The sequence below is a fragment of the Rousettus aegyptiacus genome, unplaced genomic scaffold (assembly GCF_014176215.1).
Source record: "Rousettus aegyptiacus isolate mRouAeg1 unplaced genomic scaffold, mRouAeg1.p scaffold_m13_p_5, whole genome shotgun sequence".
Lineage (NCBI taxonomy): Eukaryota > Metazoa > Chordata > Mammalia > Chiroptera > Pteropodidae > Rousettus > Rousettus aegyptiacus.
Window position 1 is genome coordinate 1228395 of NW_023416308.1, and position 19106 is coordinate 1247500.

The following is a 19106-nucleotide window of genomic DNA, read 5'->3' on the forward strand; positions in this document are numbered from 1 at the left end:
GGACACCTGGCCTCTCTGCAGGGTGACTTGAACTGCAGAAGCTGGAGCCCCGTGTGCAGAGTAGGCAGTCAGGGGAGACGTCTGGGGGTCGTGAGCAGCGCAGGGCCCACGCAGGGTGCTGGGACCCACCTTGTCCGGCAGGACGGGGGTCTGCAGGGAGGTGAGACGGCTGCGACCCTGGGCAAGGTTGGAGAACCCGGGGGACCAGCCAGGGAGGAGCTCGAGCCCGAGTCCTGGAGGAGTCGCGTCTCCGACGGAGGCAGCGCAAGGACTGCGACATGGGACTGTCGCTGGCGCCGTGTAGACGTCTGTGTTACGTGAGTCTGGGGCTCAGTTTTTGGCTCCCCCACAAAAGGTTTGAGCATTGGCCTATCGCTTGGAGAAGAAAAATAGCCAAGCGCAGCAAGCAGAGCAATTGTATTAGGCAAAGCGGGAACCTCGAGCAAGGACCGAGGGCCCCAGTCGAGGGTCGGGGGTCACGTGGCCACGGGGTTTCTTTGCTCTGCGTCCGCCCCGCCCACGCGGAGTCACGTGCATGGTCCATGCCCCACTCCGACCCGCCCACTCCCGGGCGCGCGTGCGCAGTGCGTGCCCGCAGGTGGGCGGGCGCACGCCTGCGCCCTGGGGACGCGGAGGGTCGCGCATGCCCAGTGAATCACTCCCGCCCACACTGGTTGCGCGCGCTCAGGGCAAGGTCGCACCTCACGGTTGTCATCCCTAGTGACGTGACCGCGAGGGGAACGAGGGCGGCGCCAGAAGCCGTCGGCTGTCGTGTTACGCACTTTCTACTGCTACACCAGCCTTGGGGCCTCGATTGCCCCTCATCGTCCCCCTCCGTCGCCCGTGTCCACCTACCTTCCTGCCCTGTCAGGAGACGCGACACCCGTGGAGCGGTAGGTCCGGGCCCCAGAACCCGACGTTTTCTAGCCGGGGCGTTCTCCCCCTCCTCCCGTCCCCCGTCCCCCGGCACTGCGTCCGGGCCTCGGGGACAGGCCGCGGGCGAGGGCGCCGCCCTCGCGGACCGGTGGCCGCGCGGCTCTTAGGTCCCCGGGAAGCCCCGTTTTCGCTTCTGCAGAGAGCGCCCTTCCCGGCAGTGACGGCTGAGGCCCTGCCGTGGGCCCCGCTGCGGCCCGCGGGGCCGGGTTTGGAGACGGGGCCTTTAGACAGGTCCGTAAGGTAACACGAGGTCACATGCTGGGCCCTGACCCCGTGTGACCGCGTGTCCTCCTAAGGTGACGCGCACGGAGGGACGAGCGCGTGGGGACACGGAGAAGGCGGCCGTCTGCAAGCCACCGGGAGAGGCCCGGGAAGGAGCCGTTCCTGCCGACGCCCGGGTCGCGGACTTCCCGCCTCCACAACCGTGAGAAAATACATTTCTGTCGTTTAAGCAGCAGGGAGGGTCTGCATTACTTCGTTATGGCAGCTCTAGCCAACTAGTACGATCCCCTAAACTCCTTCTCCTTTGGGGTCACAACGGCGTATCCCAGCACAGAAATGTGGGACTATCTCGAAGGCAATTTTTTTCTTTTTCTAAAGTTCTCTTTTTTCCTTCTGCAAGCAGACAGATTTTGACCCTGTCTGTAAGATGAATTGTCCAGAACACTGTGGAAATTAATCGCTCGTATCGTTAAAAGTTCGGCGAACAGGTTTGCGGTGTGGGTTTTACTGGCTGCTTTGGTGTTTCGGGGAGCCGAGAGCCCCAGGAGTACAAAGAGAGCCCTTCTCCCGAAGAGAAGTTGTGTGGCAGTGATAGCCCTCCTCGTAAGAGGCAGAGTCGTTGATTTACAGATGCCTCTGCTTAATTTGCAACTGTTTTTGCGAGGCTGAGAACTTCACAGAGGCAGTGGTGAAAACGTCCACGCTTGTGTTTTTTCTGGAGGTGAGGAGATAACTTTGATTTGGCTTTCCAGTATCTAGAGCCCTTACTGTCAGCAATAGCCCCGCCATTTCCCTTCTGTCCATGTCAGGTCCAGTGGTCTAGGAGCCAGTACCTGGCTGGACCAAACAAAGCATCTTCCCACACTCATCGGCTCAGCTTGGGCACATGACCTAAGCAGGTATAACCAGACCAAAGCTCAGGGTTTTGTGGGAGCCCTGAGAAGCAAAGCCTTCGGACTATCCTAGACCTGGACTGGGTGTGGAGGTGGGTCTGAGGCTTCTGCAACTAAGGTGCCCCCAGGAGTACAGAGCCTGGCTGAGAATGGCGTCTGCACTCAATACAGCCTGGCAGGAGGGGAGAAGTCCGATCTCTGAGACATCCTTTAACCTCAGATGAAGCCATGTGTGAAGACAGATCTGAGCCTTTCCGATTATAGAGTCTACTAAGTGACCTTTTTTGTTAATGCCAGTTCTGGTTGGGCTGTGAACATGTCATTTCTAAGTGAAACGTCAAACGGCAAAAGGTAATTTGGGATGATTGGCTTGAATTATTTGTTTGATACCAAGAAGAAAAGGTGGCCCATTCATTCATTCATTCATTCATTCTTTTATCTATCTATCTATCTATCTATCTATCTATCTATTTATTTAAATGCCTGCAGCACCTGGTCTTCCTAGGTGGTCTCCCATCCAAGTACCAACCAGGCCTGACCCTGCTTAGCTTCTGAGATCACACAGGATCGGGAACGTTCAGGGCGGCGCGGCCATAGACCCAGTTATTTTTTAAATGGTCCTTCCCACCTGCCATTTGCAGTTATACCCCTTGAGGTCACCTAGAGAATGAAGCATGGTGATGAGTGTGCTTTAAGGGCACTTGTTTGTTTGTTTAGAGAGTGACGAGATTCATTCATAAGGCAACAACTCACAGGACTAAGTTGTTTTTCACCCTAACTAATAAGTGACAATAAGCTTGGATTTTTCAAGACACAGGAGAGAAGATAGAGGCATTAGAAGAAAAAACCTTCTTCCTCCCTTGTGGTGTGCTCTTGTATTTTCCCCATGGATTAGTGATCACAATAGTAATTAAGTCATTAATTGCATCGTAATTGTAATTAATTTTTACTACTCTCCTCTGCTAGAATAGTAACGACATTAAGATAGAGTTTATGTCACCTCGTTGGCTGCACTTTTCCTGGTGCACTGTGGGATCCCAGGAACAATTTGGTGCCAGGACGAAGAAACCAGGCCAAGACGTTAGGTGTCTTGACCACGCCCAGGAGGAGGGAGGCCACACCTGGTGCCTGGAAAGGCTCGAATTCATTCTGTGGTTGAAAATAAGAGGCATGGACTGAACAGATGCAGTTAAAGAGAATTACTTTTGAAAATTCCATTAGTGCCCCAATGTTTTGTTATCACATAGTAATTACATAGAAATGTGGTGTTTATGGTCATACATTATGAAAATAGAGACCACGCCTCATGCAATCAGAATTTCCTTTTCTTGCTAAGCTGAGAACCCCTCAGCTTTGGGATGCAAGTGCTGTTTATTTAACGCATTCGGAAAAGCAATTCAAATTATTTATTAATGGTGCTTAGTTAATTTGATATCTTGGGTGTTTCTTGTGCATGTCTGATGTCATTTGGGAAACAGAACTTTGTTTTCATTTTTATTCCCATGAAACAGATTTGAGAGTGAATTATTCATGGAATTGTTTAATTTTGTGGGAGTTTGATTATGTCAAGGCTGTGTGTCATTTTCTTCTTTTTTATTAAGATTGCCAGAAGTCAGTGAGGCATCCCCAAATGAAATCCAGCAGATACCTCGTTAGCAGTAGGCTTAATGTTTGTGTTTGTGTGTTTTTTTAAAGATTTTCTTTTATTTACAATAGCTTTTGTTATGATAAATAATTTCATGGATGCTTTGAAACACATACGGGACTCTTTTTAATCAACGACAGATGACCATGTAGTTCTTCCATATGGAAAGTCCCCTGAGCTGCATGCTGCTTGAAGCAGGACCACACTTTAATCCTCTTCGTAACAGTAGTGTAGTGGTTAATACTGGAGTATACACTGTGGAAGATGCGGTGCTGTGTGAATGACAAATCCGATCTGATCAGATTCTCACAGTAGCATCGTGACTTAGGGGCGAAGAAGTAGGTTGCAGCTCATAATTGGCTCTGGCCATTCAAATCCTATAATTTTAACCAACGATAATCTCCCCGCCTCTCGTATAGTGACTAACAAATTGTAGTTACCAGGGAACATGGCAGCAGAGAGGTGACTTGGAGCCACCCCTGCAAAAGCACCTGCTGATCATTCAGTCGATTTTGTTTTCAACATTCATGGGCAGTTTGGTAGTTTATTAGTTAGGACTCTGGGTTGCAAATGACAGAAACACAACTCAAACTAAGCAGAAAGGGGAATTTGGTTCCTGCAGCTGTGAGGGCGACAGGAGGCATGAGCTTCACCGCTGAGCCCGCCTCTCCTGGGGGTTCCGCTGTCAGGCAGCAGAGCCCTGCGTGGGGACGAGATGGCAGAGGGAGCAGCTTAGACCCACCTGAGTCTCCTGTCACCGTAGCTTCAGCAGAGGGTGAATCTCCTGTGGCTCCAGCGATGGGCGGGGGAGGAGTTTGGCCCTGATTAGGTCATGTGGCCCTCCTTCAGCCATCACTGTGGCAGAGGGGTGTGACACTCTGGCCGTCCTCGGGCCATCTGCACATCCCAGGCCCAGGGCCGCAGTCAGCAGCACCTGAGCTGCTGCAGGGCCCGCTGCGGACGTGGGTTGTCCTAGAGGACGTGAGGGTCCCCGCTCCCGAAGGAGGCGGGTGGGTCCTGAGCAGGTGGAATGCACACGCGTTCGCTCACCTGTTGAATTTTGAGATACGTGCTGGAGGTGCTCGCCACCGCCGCTCCGCCCCCGACTCTCCACGCCTGAGCCGCTCTTCCCGGAGACCCCGGCGCCCTCCAATGTCTCTGCGCCAAGCACCGTCAGGGGCGGGCGAGGGCGAGCTCGCCCCTCCTCGGTTCCTTGCCGTGTGCAGGTGCTCTGGGGCCGGGAACCACGGCGAAACCCAGACTGGGCGTGTTCCCTTTTCCTTGACGTTTCTGCTCCTGTCTCTTAAAGACCCGAGGGGCATCTCCGGGGAGAGGAGAAGCTGTCCGTGGAGCTGAGACCCCTTCCTCCCTGCACCCTGCTCCTCCGCAGCGACCCCGGGGCCTCGGCCCATGTCCCGGCAGCGGAACGAGCATGCGCGGAGATGGCCGGCCCAGGGGTTCAGGGCGGCAAAGAAGTGCTGCGCGCAGGTGGACACTTTAAGGTGCTAACGATTATTGAACCGAGGTTCCTCAGTCTGGGGTATCGCGTCTTGTCCCCAGCTCAGTGTCCTCCCTGGAGGACATGTCTCTTTCTTGCGTGCACCCCGGTCGCCAAGGAAGGAGACATGTCCCTCTGTCTGACTCTGTCACTCTGTCCCCAGCGTTGCCTGAACACAGTCCCCGTCGTCCTCAGAGCGGCAGTCTGGCGATGGCTCCCGCAGTCGCTTGCTCAGCGGTTGGTCGGTCAGCAGACAGGTGCCGCTTGCCGACCTCTCCATGGGGCTGGCGGGTCCTGACAGCTAGACCTAGCCCCTGGCCTCAGGGCTGTCACCCTGGTCACAGCGGTGGCGGGGCCCTGCGGTGGCGGGGCCCTGCGGTGGCGGGCGGGGGGCCGTGGGAGCAGGCCATGCCAGTGGAGAGCGGCAGGAGGGAGAGTCCAAAGCAGGGCGAGGCCTCGGTGGGCTCATGCTAAGTGGGGGAGGGGGGCAGGTAGCGTGTCCCCTTCCTTCCTGTGGCCACTGCTTTTTTTTCTTTATTTTTGGAATTGAGATGTAATTTACATGAAATAAAAGTCACCGTTTTAAAATGTATATTTCGGCACTTTTAAGTGTCATCATCACCACTGTGGTTCTAGGACATGTTCGCTCCCCCAAAAGAAGCCCGTCTCCATCAGCAGACACCCCCACCCCCACTCCTAGCTTCCGGCAACCGCTGACACACACTCCGCCTCCGAGGACGCACCTTTGCTGGACGCGTCACGGAACCGAGAGCGCACTGCGTGGCCCTCGTGTGAGGCTTCTCAGCGAGCACCGTGGCTTCGAGGCCCGCCCGCTTCGGTGCAGCTGTCGGCGCCTCGCTCTCCTGCGTGGCCGAGGCCGCTGCGCCGTTTTAACATCCTGCCCCAAATGTATGACAGTTCCATTTTCCTTATTCCTTCCTAATAGGATATTTCTTATTTAAAAACCGTATTTTGATCTATCAGGCATGATTTGTCTATTATTTAACTTCATGTCCCTAAGTGTCCTGAGGTATAATGTTTCATCCAATTCAAATAACCCCGCACGTGAACACACTTCTGGACCACAGCGAAGTGCTTTTCCCCACGGCAGTGGCGCGCGGTGTGTACCCAACGCAGACGTGATCACAGCCCCACCCTCTCTCTAACAACCCTGACGGCGTCCCTAAGAGTAGGAGAGCCCAGCTGGTCATTTTGTCGCGGGCAGGCGTTTGCACGTCAGGTGGGAAGGAACGGAAGCTTCGGCAGAATGTAAGCGGATGAAGATGCGGGTTTGGGAGTGTCCCGCGGCTGCCACCACGAGCGCTCTGCTGTGTCGTCGGGAGGAAGAGCAGGACGCCGTTGTGCCCGCTGCTTTCTGTGCGGGAGTCCTCGCTGCTCAGGTCGCCGGGCAGGTGGAACACACCTGTCTACAGCGCCCAAGACTGACTCCTGCCTCACGGCTCAGTCCTCAACTCAGGGAAGGCTCTCTGAGTGGTCCAGCTTGTGACGGTCACCTCCCAGTGGTCTAATCAGCAGTGGCTGAAGGAGACGGTCTCCCGCGTGCAGACACCACACTACCCACTGCGCAGGGACATGGACCTGCGCTGGTTCCTCCCACGGTGTCTGCCTGTGCGCGGGCGCGGCGAGGTGGGTGGAGCGGAAGGAGGCACAGGACGGCGTGAGGGAGGAAGAATCAAGGGGCTGAGAGCCTTCGGGGGAGCCGTGTCCTCAGATCCTGCTGGCCCCTCAGCATCCTGTGATCGTGGGACCGAAAGCTAGAAAGTGGCACATTGGTTCACGAGGCTTGTTGTGCCGAGGTGCCAGTGCCGACCACCATGAGCCACCGTCTGCACAAGGCCCGTCTCCATGCTCCCGGAGAACGTCTCCATCCCGTGTGCCCAGGAGCAAGGAGTGAGTAAATGCACTTGGAAACAGACACGTATTAAATAAACTAGAAACAGCAATAGGACATGGTTTACCTTGTGAGTTACCTTCTCATTTTAATGAAAGCTTTCTTATTGCCCCATTTACCAGCCATGTGTCCAATCAATATGAAACCTTAATAACGTGACAAGATCCCACAGCGCTTTCTGATGACACTGGTAAATTTTGGGGGGATGACTTCTTGTTAAACTAAGATGAAACAAGGCTATTAAAATTCTGCAACAGGGATCTAGAAGAAAAAGGTTTATCTCTGCCATTGTATACGAAATGGCTGTGATTAAAGCTTCATGAAATACGAGAAGATTCTATTTCAGCGGGCTCAAGCCATAACAGAGCAAAGAGTGTGTTACCAGGAACGAAGCGATTACTTTTGATGAGTGACCTTGCACCTGTGAGGGGAACGGAGGAGTAGAAAAGCAGACGAGCTGGCATGAGCTCAGCTGCCGACACTACGCTGCTGACCGCCGGTGTGGGTGGTTTCTGGTACCTTACACTCCGCCGACGTCCACAGGTATGATCTCCCGTGTTGAAGGCAAGGTTCGTGCATCGTGAAAATTTCCAGTCACTGCCTCCTGATGCCCACGATCACCCAGACGCTGTTTCCAATCTCTTGAGGCGTTTAAAGGGACTGCGTATGTTTCCGTCCAAAGGGGAGGAACAGACTTAGTCGCTGGCGTTGGGACAGTTGGTTATTGACGTAGGAGAGAATTACGTCCTCCCCTCGCACCATATAGTAACAATAAATTCCAGAGAGATGAAAGAGTTAAATCGAAGACGATGGAACCAGGAAAGCCGAGGGGGTTAATCGTCAGTCCTCAGCGTGCAGTCAGCCCCCCTAAGCCCGAAACAGAGGGGGAATCTGCACGGCCAGTGGTTTTGACTACATAAGAACAGAAGCAAATTTCTGTATGCCCCAAAGACCATAAATAAAATTAAAAGGCTAATGAACCGTTAGGGAAAAATATTTGCGATGTTCAACAAAGCATTAACATCTTATTAAGGACTCTTTCCAACCACCCGAAAAGTCCAACACGTTATTGAACAAATGGGGAAAAGTAATGGGCAGGCAAGTGACAAAATGGGACTAAAGAAATGTGAAAAAACCAAACATAAAAGCAAAAAACAATATGAACCAATGAGATATGACTTTTCAACTGCATTTAAGATCTCGACACCCTGGCGTCTTCGGTTAGGCAGCGGCTCTCGCCACCCCTGACGTTTCGGGCTAACCCTTTGGAGGGATGGCTTCTACATCCCGACCCTCCTTCCCTTTGGCCCGAGCTGTACCGTTCCTCTAGTGGTGACACTGGACAATGTCTCCAGACAGTGCCGACACCCCCTGGGGGCCAAGACGCCAACTTGGTTAGAACGTGAGAAAATTTGTAGTGTGGCACACTTCTGGCTCAAATTCTCTGGAAGGCAAGTTGGAAATACTTATCATGTAACAAGAGTGCACGTCGTCTTTGCTCTAGCGCTTACCCCAGAACACTAAGGCAGACACCGCGCACCAACATTCCGCCTGCTCTCCCGTTGCAAGCCTGTGTGTGTTGCAAACGACCATAAGTCACTTGATGCCCAGCAGCAGGGAGTGAGTGGCTTGGGGAAGGCAGGGAACAGCACGTTTGGAATCGCCGTAACTATGAAAAGCTGTGGCAAATGGGCACACGCCTGGCCGTGAGACAGTGTTTAGCTGCATTCGCGGAAAGGGAGTCGGGTGTAAATATATATGCAGAAAAAGACTTGCAGGACAATTCTGAAACGATTTTGCTGGGTGGCAGATCGTGGCTGTGTCAGTGGTCTATGGCTGTGGACCAAACCTCACACGTCCCGGTTCAGGGTGGCACACCATCCCATTGCTTCTGTGGGGCAGGAACTTCCGGAGCGGCCCAGCTGGGTGGTCGTGGCTCAGAGCCTTGCAAGGTCGCCAGCAAGATGACACCTGGGCCGCGGCATTGGAGGCTCGTTTGAGGCCGGAGCGTCCCTGTTTACGTGGCTCACATGCATGGTCGTCGGCAGGAGGCCTCAGTTCCGAGCTGTTTGCGGATCCTCGTGATGTAGCCTCATCAAGTATTCTTGGGATATTTCAGCTTCTCTCAAAGCATGTGCTCCGAGAAAGTGAGATCGTGGAGGGAGACGTGGTGCCTTTTGAGAGCTACTGTCGGATGTCACACGCTGGAGTTTCTGCCATGTCCTAGTCATTAGAGGCGGGTTGCTGTGTCTAGCCCACACTCAAGCTATGTCCAGCCAGACACAAGCTTCCGCTGAATGGTCGAGGCATCGTCCAGAGAGCATTAGGAAGCCATAACAGAGCTTAGGGGAGAAGAACGCGATCGGATTTGTATTTTAATAACGTCGTTTGCCGATTGTGTGGGGGTGAAAAGGAAATGAACAGAGAAGAGAACCAAGAGGTTCCTGAAAAGTCCCAAGCGAGAAACGGAAGTGCTCTGAGCTGGGACCATGGCAGTGCAGACGGAGTGGAAGAGAATTCTCTGTACTCAGGTGAAGAATCAGCGGAGTTTGACGACTAGTTCTTTGCAGGGGGAAGGGGGAGTTCAGAGGCAGGTAGAGAAAAAGAAAACCACAGATTCATGCCAAGGAGAAATCATAAAGGGGCAAGGAAAAGAACACCGTGATAGAACTATGGGGAAGAAGGGGATGGCGTTGAACGTCATGGAGAAATCAGACGAATGACAAACTAAACATGTCCTCGAGACCTGCACTCAGCAGGTCACTTGTGGTACTACGTGGGGATGATCTCCATAGGCCGTGGGGAAAAGATACAGTGCAGGGAGCTGGAGAACAAAAAACCACTCGGTATTGGCAGACAAAAGACATTTACAGCAGAAACCTTTCTGTTTCCAACAAGGAAGGATAAACGAGGAAGGATGGACGGTTATTTGTGCTCTCTGACCAATTAACGAATGAGACGTCTACTCTTCATAAGACCTAACATTGGGCATACTTACAGATCAGTGGCGAAACTAACGGAGTTTAATGCTTGTTGTAGTTGGACCTGTCGCTCTCAAAGCCAGTGGAATGTCAGTATTCTTTGAGAGAAGTCAGCGATGCAGATGGGTGCCGCACGTAAACATGATAAGGCGAACAGGAGACCTGGCGTTTATTGGATGACCTTGAGGAGCCAGGCATTTTTCACGTCCTGCTTCCTGTCATCCATCCTCATGGCTCCAGGCTCTGCGTGGCCCAGAGAACAACGGAGGCCAGCGACGTCCGAGCTTCACCAGCTCTTCCCTCCTCTCTGACTCGGCCCCGCCTCTCTCCCTAGGGGCGGGGGTGAGACCTTGGGGAGCCATGGCGCCCACTGACAGGGCTCCCCCCGGTACGGTGACGTGCCTTCCCTGCCCTCCCTCAGAAGTCACGCGGCATCACTTTTCTGATGGTCACTTGTGAGGCCCGAGTCCATCTAGAATGAAAGCACGGGGACAGAGGCCTGCCTCAGGTTGGGCGTGCTGAGATCACGTTGAGAAGAGCACATGTCACTGCAGCCGCCTTCGCAAAATGACGCTTGCCGGTGAGTTCGTGAAGGGACGAGTGTTTGCGGGCGCTGGGGAGCCATCGGCATCACCGGATGAAGTCGAGTACTGGCCTTCGCTATGGGCTATTCGTTATCCATCCACCGGCTCCCAGCTCACCCGAGCCACTCCAGCCCCCTGCCGCTCTGCAGAAGTCGCATAAACACCCCAGCAACACTGTTTTAAAACGGTGAGTCTGACACTCAACTTGAACTCGGAGGTGAAACAACTCAAGTACAAAACCCGAAAACGCGACGCGACGGTGGGTTGCAACCCAGTCAGCGTTTTCCCCTGACGGCCTGCACCAGAATGGAAAATCGAGACACTTGCAGATGCTTCATCATGGAAAATTTGCAATTGCATAAGGTGTTTTGTGTGTTTTTTTTTTTTTGTCTCCCCAAGCCTTGGGATTTTTTTATGCAGGAAGAAAAACTTTAACAAAAAAAGAGCGAGATTGTTATTTTAAACTCCAAGTTGAGTGAAGTTGATTGGGAGGCACTGTTTCTCTGACTTCTTGATTACGGGTGGTTTTAGAGATCTGATGTGCCAACAAGACTTATGCTTATGATTCCGATTTCCATGGAGACAAATTAACATCACGCTAAGAAAGTCTGTTTCTGGCCTTGACCTTGCAGAAGCCCAAGAAATTGGGAACTGGACTAAGGAAAAGACAGCATTTTGAAAAACTCATTTATGATCCTGTAGAAAACAGTGACTAATGAGAGTGCTTTTTTTTTTTTAATGCTAACTATATCCTAGATACCATGGAGGTACTTTATACATATGCCCTCGAGCCATTTCGTAACAGCCTGACATGTCAGATGATAGTATAGTCTATATTTTTTAAATTAAGGAAACTGAGGCTCAGAGAGGTTAAGTAACTTGGCCAAGGTCACACAGCTGTTAGTTCAAACCCGAGCAGAGGCTTCCCTCTAACCACCCTGACTCACTGCTGTAAGACGGCCTTGGGGGGCAGGAGAGTAGGAAATAATCAGTTGCTGTGAGTTTCATGTTAATTCTCTCACAATTGGAAAAAGAGGATGACCGTCAGCGGGTCGGAGTCTCTCAGCCTCTGCTCTCCCGCCAGCAAAGCGAGTGGTCCGACGGACTGGGCCCCGAGTTCGAGTTCAGTGTTCACATTCCTGAAGCGGACCGGAAAAGTTCTACTGAAAGTCTGGTGTGTGGCATCCAGGCCACCCTCGTCACACGCTGTTTCAGATGGGCGACGGGAAGGTGAGGGCAGAAGTCATTAACGCGCTAATTTGCTAAAACATAAATTGGTTTTAATTCCCTGCAGCGTCGGGGCAATGACAGCTGAGTGGTGAGCAGGGAGACAGAGCTGGGCTGCTGGGGAGCTGCGCTCTAGCCGGGGGGACAGACGGCAAGCGACACGGTGCTTCAGGGCGGGTGACAGTACGGGGTCAGAGGACGGAGGTCGATGGGGTCGCCATTTCAAGACTCCATCCAGGGGCAGTGTCTGTAATAAAGCAACATTAGCAGAGACGGGGAGAACCCCCCAGGGCACTGGCCACGTCAGGGCCCCGCTCGCGTGTGGGAGGCGACGGGGGGGAGGGGTCTGGCTGTGCCCAGCGAGGCGGCCCACGTGGACCATGTGCGGTGTGCTGGGGACTTCGGCTTCACGCTGAGTGGGATGGAGCCCGAGGGGTTTGAGCCACACAGTGACCGGCGCCGACCTGGTCCGTCCAGCATGTCTCCAGCCACGTCCAGTGCTCTTCTTCCAAGCAGGACGCAGGCTGCCCCCGGCTCGGAGCCCCTCCTCACACAGCGCCTTAACCAGTGTTTCTGCCTCCGCCGGAGGTGCCCGGGTGTCCCTGGGGAGAGCGGGGCAGAGGACACGAGTGGGCGGAGGAGGCCACAGCACCCAGGATCATCCACCCGAGTAACCAGTGCGGGTGCCCGTCCTCGTCCACACGTGGTCGGTGGCGTGGCCGGTTGCAAAGAGCCACTGAAGTTCAGGTTGAGTGCTCCTGAGGGTGCCCAGGGCGCGCGTGCCCCTGCCACCCCCGTTTCACGGGACCGACCCCAGACCACAGGACTTCCTTAGGTGACATGCATGGGCTCGGTCACTTCCTTTGTTTGTTAAAATGATGTCATAGGAAACATGCCCAGTGTTTAAAAATAGAGTTTAACTAAGTAAAACCCGACTTGTGTCCTTTGGTTATGGGAGGAGGAGAGGTCAACTCATTTCTTCTGGGATGGAAAAACGGGTGTCTTGAGCGTCCACCTCCTGGGCACTAGGGGTCGCTGCAGGACCACAGATGCTGCCAGACCAGGCGCTGGTCCCAAGCTGCCTGGTGCCCAGGACCACAGGTTGCCAGTGCCCCACTGGCTGTGCCAACGACAGGTCTGAGGGAGCGCCACCTCCAGGTGCTGCTCTTCGACCTGATCGAGGCATCGAACAGCGCAGATGGCATTGAGCAGGGCCGCACGTTTTGCTATTTTGGGGTAGCAGTTTAAACGACCCTTTGAAGCCCCCCTCCAGTGACAGCACTGTGCTACTGCGTCTGGCCCCCTCCAGTGACCCCGAGAGCTCGCCGAGGTCACTTGTCACTTTTTCGCAGATGGACACCTCTCATGGGATACGTCAAAAGTCAGTTTACAAAGAATTGATCCTATTCGATCACATTTACTCCCAGTTGACCAGTTTCAACACCAAGCAAATCAAAATGAAAAGCTGGTGTTAGGAATGGTTAGCAATAATCTTTTAAGAGACACCTGCGATCACGTGGAGGGGGGCCCTACATTCTGATGGGACCAACGCATCTGCGGAGTGAGGAGACGGGGCAGGGTGTCACGCCTCCATCACCGAAACCACAGCAGAGCCCTCGGGGCCACGTAGGGAGCCGGCGCGTGTGAGGAACTGTAGCTTGCAGGTGATTTTCTTAGCGGACTTTTATTCTGAAGGAAGAAGAGTCCTAATCCAGAGGTATTCCCAGCCTGATTATTTCCATTTATTCCCTGATGCACCCTAACTAGCTTCCAAATCGGGCCGCTGAGAACGTCCTCGCATTTCGGCCCTGAAGCTGTTCTCACTCGCACGGGGCAGCTGGCCCGCTGCCTGGCTTGCTGGCGTTGGCAAACTCACACTGCTGGATGAAGCCTCTACCTCGAAGGCCACCACGCGCTCCTCCCCGGTGCCACTTCTGAAGACACTCTTCTGGACACACGGGGGCCAGGCTCCTCAGCACCCCCCGGGATGTGTGGTCTGACGTGAACACCGCACGGCAGGTAGTTCACGCTCTCCTGGACAAGGCGCCCGCCACGTAAGAACCCGGCCTTTCGAGTCCACTGGAAACGCTCGTTTTAAACGCCCAAAAGACGTCAAACCTGTGGGGTGCTCGGCTCAGAAAAGCAAATTGCTCTTCTGAAGTGCCAGGCTCACCATCAGGTGGTGGTTCAGACCCTACGATCGCGTGTTTCGTCTGTGGCCAAGGGCGCTGCAGAACCAGGCGGGGGTGGGGTCTTTCCCTGGGAGGCGGACCCTGGGTAAAGCCTTGGGGTGGACACCCCGCCTTCCTCCTGGCTGTGTGTGGACAGCTCCTCCCAGCAGAGGCAGGCCCGCCTCATGCCACCACCCTGGAAACTGATGGCTGTCACCAGTCACAGAGGCAGGTGCGCCAAACTGGCCCGGTCACCAGAAGTGTGACACCTTGTCAAGTGGATGTCCATTTGTAGCCTGGACTTGGGTGCTGGTCACCCCACTGCCCTGTTTCCCCTGCCTGGAGAATAGCGCAGCCAGTGGGGGCAGGGCGGGCGTGGCCGCTGCGCAGCTGGTGCCCGTTGGGAGGGGCGAACGGAGGGTCCTGAGTGGACTGGGCAGCCCTGACGCTGCGGAGGAAAGCCGGCATGGCCCCACATGACGTGCTCGCCCTGTCCCCAGCCTCTCGGGTGCCACTGGAACGTCACGTGTGGCCCTGCTCTGCCTTCCCGATTCCCTCCCCCCCACCCCCGACCCCCAGGCCCTGCCTCTGCATCTCTGACCCAGGACCCCGGCTTCTCCTCCACCTGCTCTGAACCCCTCAGCTGCAGCAGCTCTGCCTTCCTCGGCTGCAGCGAGCACCCAGCAGCGCCTCGCACAGCTCCGTGAGTGAGCTCCGGGGGGCTCGTCCCCAGCCCCGCCAGCTCCGAGCAGAGCTGACATCTCTAGGACCTGCCGCATGGAAGATTTGTTTTCCTCAAAGACAACCATTCAAACTGCCTCGCGTAAAAGCCCACCGATTGCAGCACGGACAATTAGCACTATTTAATTACTGACAAAATTAGGCTTACAAATTGATTTATGGCCCTGCAGATGAAACACACGTTTTTGAAGGAAAGCAGATTTCTTACAGTTAATTTGAAAGAGGCAGGGCCGGAGCTTCAGGAGGGAAGTTGTCCCAGAGACTCGGGATGCGGCCAAGGACCCAGCAGGCCTCGGGCCTCCCCAGGTGTCCTGGGGCACCACTTTCCCCCGCGGTTCGTGGTGCTGACCACCCAGTGGAAGCGCATGTGTTAGCCAGAGCGGCACACCGGGGACCGGGGACCTGCAAGCCCTTCTCACATCCTATTTTAGTCGCCGATCAGGTATCTGGCATTGCAGCCCCCGAAAAGCTTCCACCCCGAAGAGTAGGAACAGTTTTGTCCAGCCAAGGATGCATGATGAGGAAATTGCTTAACACTGGGCAACAGCTGGGAAGCTGTCGGCCACCGTTTATTCTAAAGAAGCAGAGAGGTGTTTGGTGGTCCCATGCCTCCCTCCCCCCGCCCCACCGAAGGCATCTGATGATCATAATTCTGGGGAGAAAGGTGTCAGTCGACTTAGAAAATATGAAATGATTGTCTTTAGTGAAGAACAGGGACCGTTCAGTCCTACTTGATGTGTTTGAGAAATGTTTTAAAAATAGACTTTCACATGAGAAGTGACTGGCAGCCGGGCGTCAGCATTTCGTGCAGACTCTGGCTCTGCGTCGGGCCAGGAGAAGGCACGCGAGGGACCAGGCTGGCGGCGCACAAGGCCCGCGGCCCAGCGTCTCGTGGAGCCAGCCGGTCAGGGACCAGACCCCTGAACCCCGCCCGAACCAGAGGAGCTGCAGGCTCGCCCTGCCAGGTGACCTTGACACCTGCCCAGGCTTTCCTGAAACACACGATCTCCCAGGTGCTTTGACACACTGACGCTTGAGAATTTTATAGGGGATACAACGAACAGGCAGAAGTTTAAGAAATAAAAAAAAAGAAAAACAGGCCGACGTGCGTTCAGAAAAGTGAGTAAGAGTAAGGGAGGACACGTCTCAGGGCAAACAGAAAGCCGGTCTTTCAGAACTGCGTTTGCTTCCTCTTCCTCTGCCCTCTGTGAGCTACGAGCTCTGAGCCTGGGCTGAGTTATCACCACCCCGGGCGTGAGAATGAGGCGTCTGATTCTCCCTGGCCAGGCCAGACGGGGCCTGCTTCTTGGGGTGCCTGCTTCCTGGGGTGCCTGCACCTGACTCGGTCGGTTGTTGTTGGGTAACAACGGTGCTTCAAATATGCAGAATGCTCTCCCGCCTCCCGCCTCTGAGTTTTGATCTGGTTAAAGCAAAGGCTCCCACGGAGCAGAGCCCTTGGGCTGAATCACAGGCTGCTCAGTGATCCTGGCTTCCGAGGTGTCTTAATTAGGGATTCAGGAAGGTACAAAGGAGGAACCTTGTCTTTTATCTCAAGGCCAGCCGGCCCTTCGTGCAGCCATTCCCAGTACCAGTCCGGCCAGCGAGGGGGCAAGTGGGAATTCTTTCAGGATCACAGACCTGGTGGTCATTTCGGGATGGGGTGCGGGGTGCTTCGTCACCCTCAGATGGCACGTCAGAGGCCCCGCTGCTCAGAGATTGTTGGGGACGACCAGTGCGGGGGAGGGACCCGCCGAGGCGGTCTTTGGGTTTACTGACAGGCCAGGAGCCTTAGACACCCTCGGCTTGGGGTTTGAGGAGACCGGAAGGCGCAAGGCCACCTGTTGGCAGCTCCTCCAGCTGTCCGGTGTCGCCTTCCCCCGGCAGCCCCGCCCCTCCGCACTTGCGGGAGGGGTGGGGGAGGGAGGATGCGGGGCCGAGCAGGGGACGCAGGATTTACTTTGCGGATTGGGGCTCACAGCTGTCACTCCCAAAGGGTGGGGCTTTTTTTTTTTTTTTTTTTTAAAGACCAATTTCAAGGCGAAGCCCCGACCCGCGCGGGGCACGGTGGCGCTCGCCCGCGTGCGGACGCAGTCTCGGGGGAGCGGCGGGTCCTCCTCCGAGCGCGGCCGGCGCGCCTCCCCGCGCCGGGCCCCGCGTCTCCGCCGCCGGCCGTGCGCCCAGCGCGCCCGGGGCCCGCGAGCCGGGCCGGGCCGGGCGGCGCGGGGGGCTGCGGTCGCCAAACTTCGGCGCCGGCGCGCGCGAACCCCCGAGCGCGGCCGGGCGGGATGGGGGCCGTGCGCCCGCGCGCCCCGCGCCGCCGCGTGCGTCCGGCCGCCCGGCCGGGGGCCCCCGCACCGCCTCCGCCCGCGTCCCGGGCGCCGCAGCCCCGCCGCCCCGCCGCCCGCGCGCTCTAGCCCGGCCGCGTCCCCGCGCTCCCGGAGCCGCCCTTTTTGGGCCAACTGGGGGCCGGTCCACGCTCGGGTCAACAGGAAGGGGCCAGATCCGCGTGGACGAAAATAACAGCGTCCCGGTGGGGCCGAGCGGGGGTGGGGTCTGCCTGCCGGACGCGGAGGGCAACTCCAGGGCGGCGCGGCGGTCGCCCGGCCGGCCATGGACTGGCAGGGGGGGCGCGCAGGGCCCCGCGGCTGCTCGCGCCCCTAGCCGCGCACCGCCTCGCCGCCCAGCCCCGCGCCCGCCTCCGGGGGCTCCGCGACTGCGGCTTCGCGCACACGGCGCCGGGGAGCAGAGGATCTGCGCCCCGCTCTCCAGGGTGCGCCCGTCCGAGATGGGGACCCCGTGGCACCACTGGCCCCCCGTGCTCATCAGCCTGGCTGCCCTGTTCTCCAAAGGTGAGGGGTCGCCGCGCCACCTCCGGCCCGGGACCAACTTTGCGGGGAGTGAGTGTGTGGGCGGGGGGGGGGGGGACGGGGGGGGGCAGCCGGGAGCGAGGGCGTGGGTGTGTGTGGCGTGTGTGTGTGTGTGTGTGTGCACGCGCGCGTGCGGCTGCCAGGTCAGCGCGGCCCCTTTGCCGCAGGTACCTCCCGGGGGGTGGGGGGACTTGGGCGCGAGGCCCCAGTGAGACTGCAGAGGGACCGCGGGGAAAGTCGCCCCGTCCACGGCGAGCGTTTCAGTAAGGCAGGGGGCCCTGGGAGGGGGAGGCGGCCACGGGGAGGGCTGAGCTGGGTGTCCGGGAGGCGCCGGGAATGACCTGCAAGGGGCCTGGGTGTTGGACTTGACTTTTCCTGCTGGCGTTGACCCGCTAGGACATAATCGCAGCGCGCCCCTCGGTGCGGGAAGGCTACGGAGGCGTGAGAGGCTGCTGCAGACTCGGCATTGGCTAGCTGGGGGACGGCCGGCCAGGTGCTTCCCCGCTGGTCCTCGCCCCTCACCCTCCGGGGCTTCGCGTCCATGCAGGTCGGCCACCCCTAACTCCTCACCTGAGCTGTCACAGTGGGACCTTGACCTGAAGCTGTGAGGACTAGGGGGTTCCTCATCTGCCCCCCTCTGGTCTGTCAACCTCCCTGCCTGTCACTGGAAGGCCGCTTTGGAAGCTCAGGGCGCTGATTCCTGCAAGAGAAATTATCTGATGCTCAGGGGAGATTGTAGGAAGTGCCAGCGAGTCTTTCCGGTCATTGAGCAGGACTCTGTGTGTGTGTGGTCCCTCGCCCCTCCCAGCGCCTCGTTCCCACAGAGAAATGTGTTAGGAGCAAAGTGGATCCCTAGCAGGCTCCAGCGTGTGTCCCCATGTTCCCGTAAACAGGGTTTTCTGAGATGTTCGAGATGAGCTCCCTCCTAGAAACTTCAGAGCCGGTGGTCACGCACAGAGTCTCAGTCACGGGCATTCGCTGTTCTCCCTGGGCCTCCAGGTTCCGCGAGGCGTCCCTGCCTCGGATCTGACAGCAGAACGAGACGGTGACAGATGGGGTTCAGTGCTGCTGTGACTTAGGGAGGGGACCTGGGCTCACCGTGCCCCTCCCCCTCACGCATGCCACTCCGTCTTTTCTAGTGCGGTTGTAACGGGATCCCGTCTCCTGATCATGAGTTAGAGCAAGTCCGAGGGCCAGAGCTTCCGGGATCCGCGACGTGCACGAGAAACCGAGGATGAGGCCGGCGGGTCCCGCGGGTCCAGCCCAGGCAGACCCGAGGTTCACAAACCCCGGTCCCCAGGCGTGGCCGCCCGCAGACGCGTGCCCCCGGGCATGCTCGTTACTGGTTGTCACCTGGCTTCGTAGTAAGAATAGGCTTCTCTGTTCTGCTGCCGGCAGTGACAAGGTTTTGTTCAGAAAGGTGCAGCAA

At 56.5% G+C, this 19106-nt stretch overlaps 1 protein-coding gene and 1 pseudogene across 1 annotated transcript in view; one reads left to right on the forward strand and one right to left on the reverse strand.

Annotated features, from left to right (window-relative positions):
- Positions 1–278: 278 nt before the first annotated feature.
- Positions 279–19106, forward strand: part of TMEM132D (transmembrane protein 132D) — a 216293-nt gene continuing 197465 nt past the window's right edge. The window contains exons 1-9 of the mRNA XM_036220924.1: positions 279–317; positions 1233–1360; positions 5006–5198; positions 6716–6841; positions 11756–11901; positions 12259–12365; positions 13034–13134; positions 14713–14776; positions 17300–17659. Of these exons, the coding sequence (XP_036076817.1) occupies positions 279–317; positions 1233–1360; positions 5006–5198; positions 6716–6841; positions 11756–11901; positions 12259–12365; positions 13034–13134; positions 14713–14776; positions 17300–17659 (1264 nt within the window). The remainder of the gene's footprint in view (positions 318–1232; positions 1361–5005; positions 5199–6715; positions 6842–11755; positions 11902–12258; positions 12366–13033; positions 13135–14712; positions 14777–17299; positions 17660–19106) is intronic.
- On the reverse strand, positions 2532–2650 carry LOC118603673 (annotated as a pseudogene).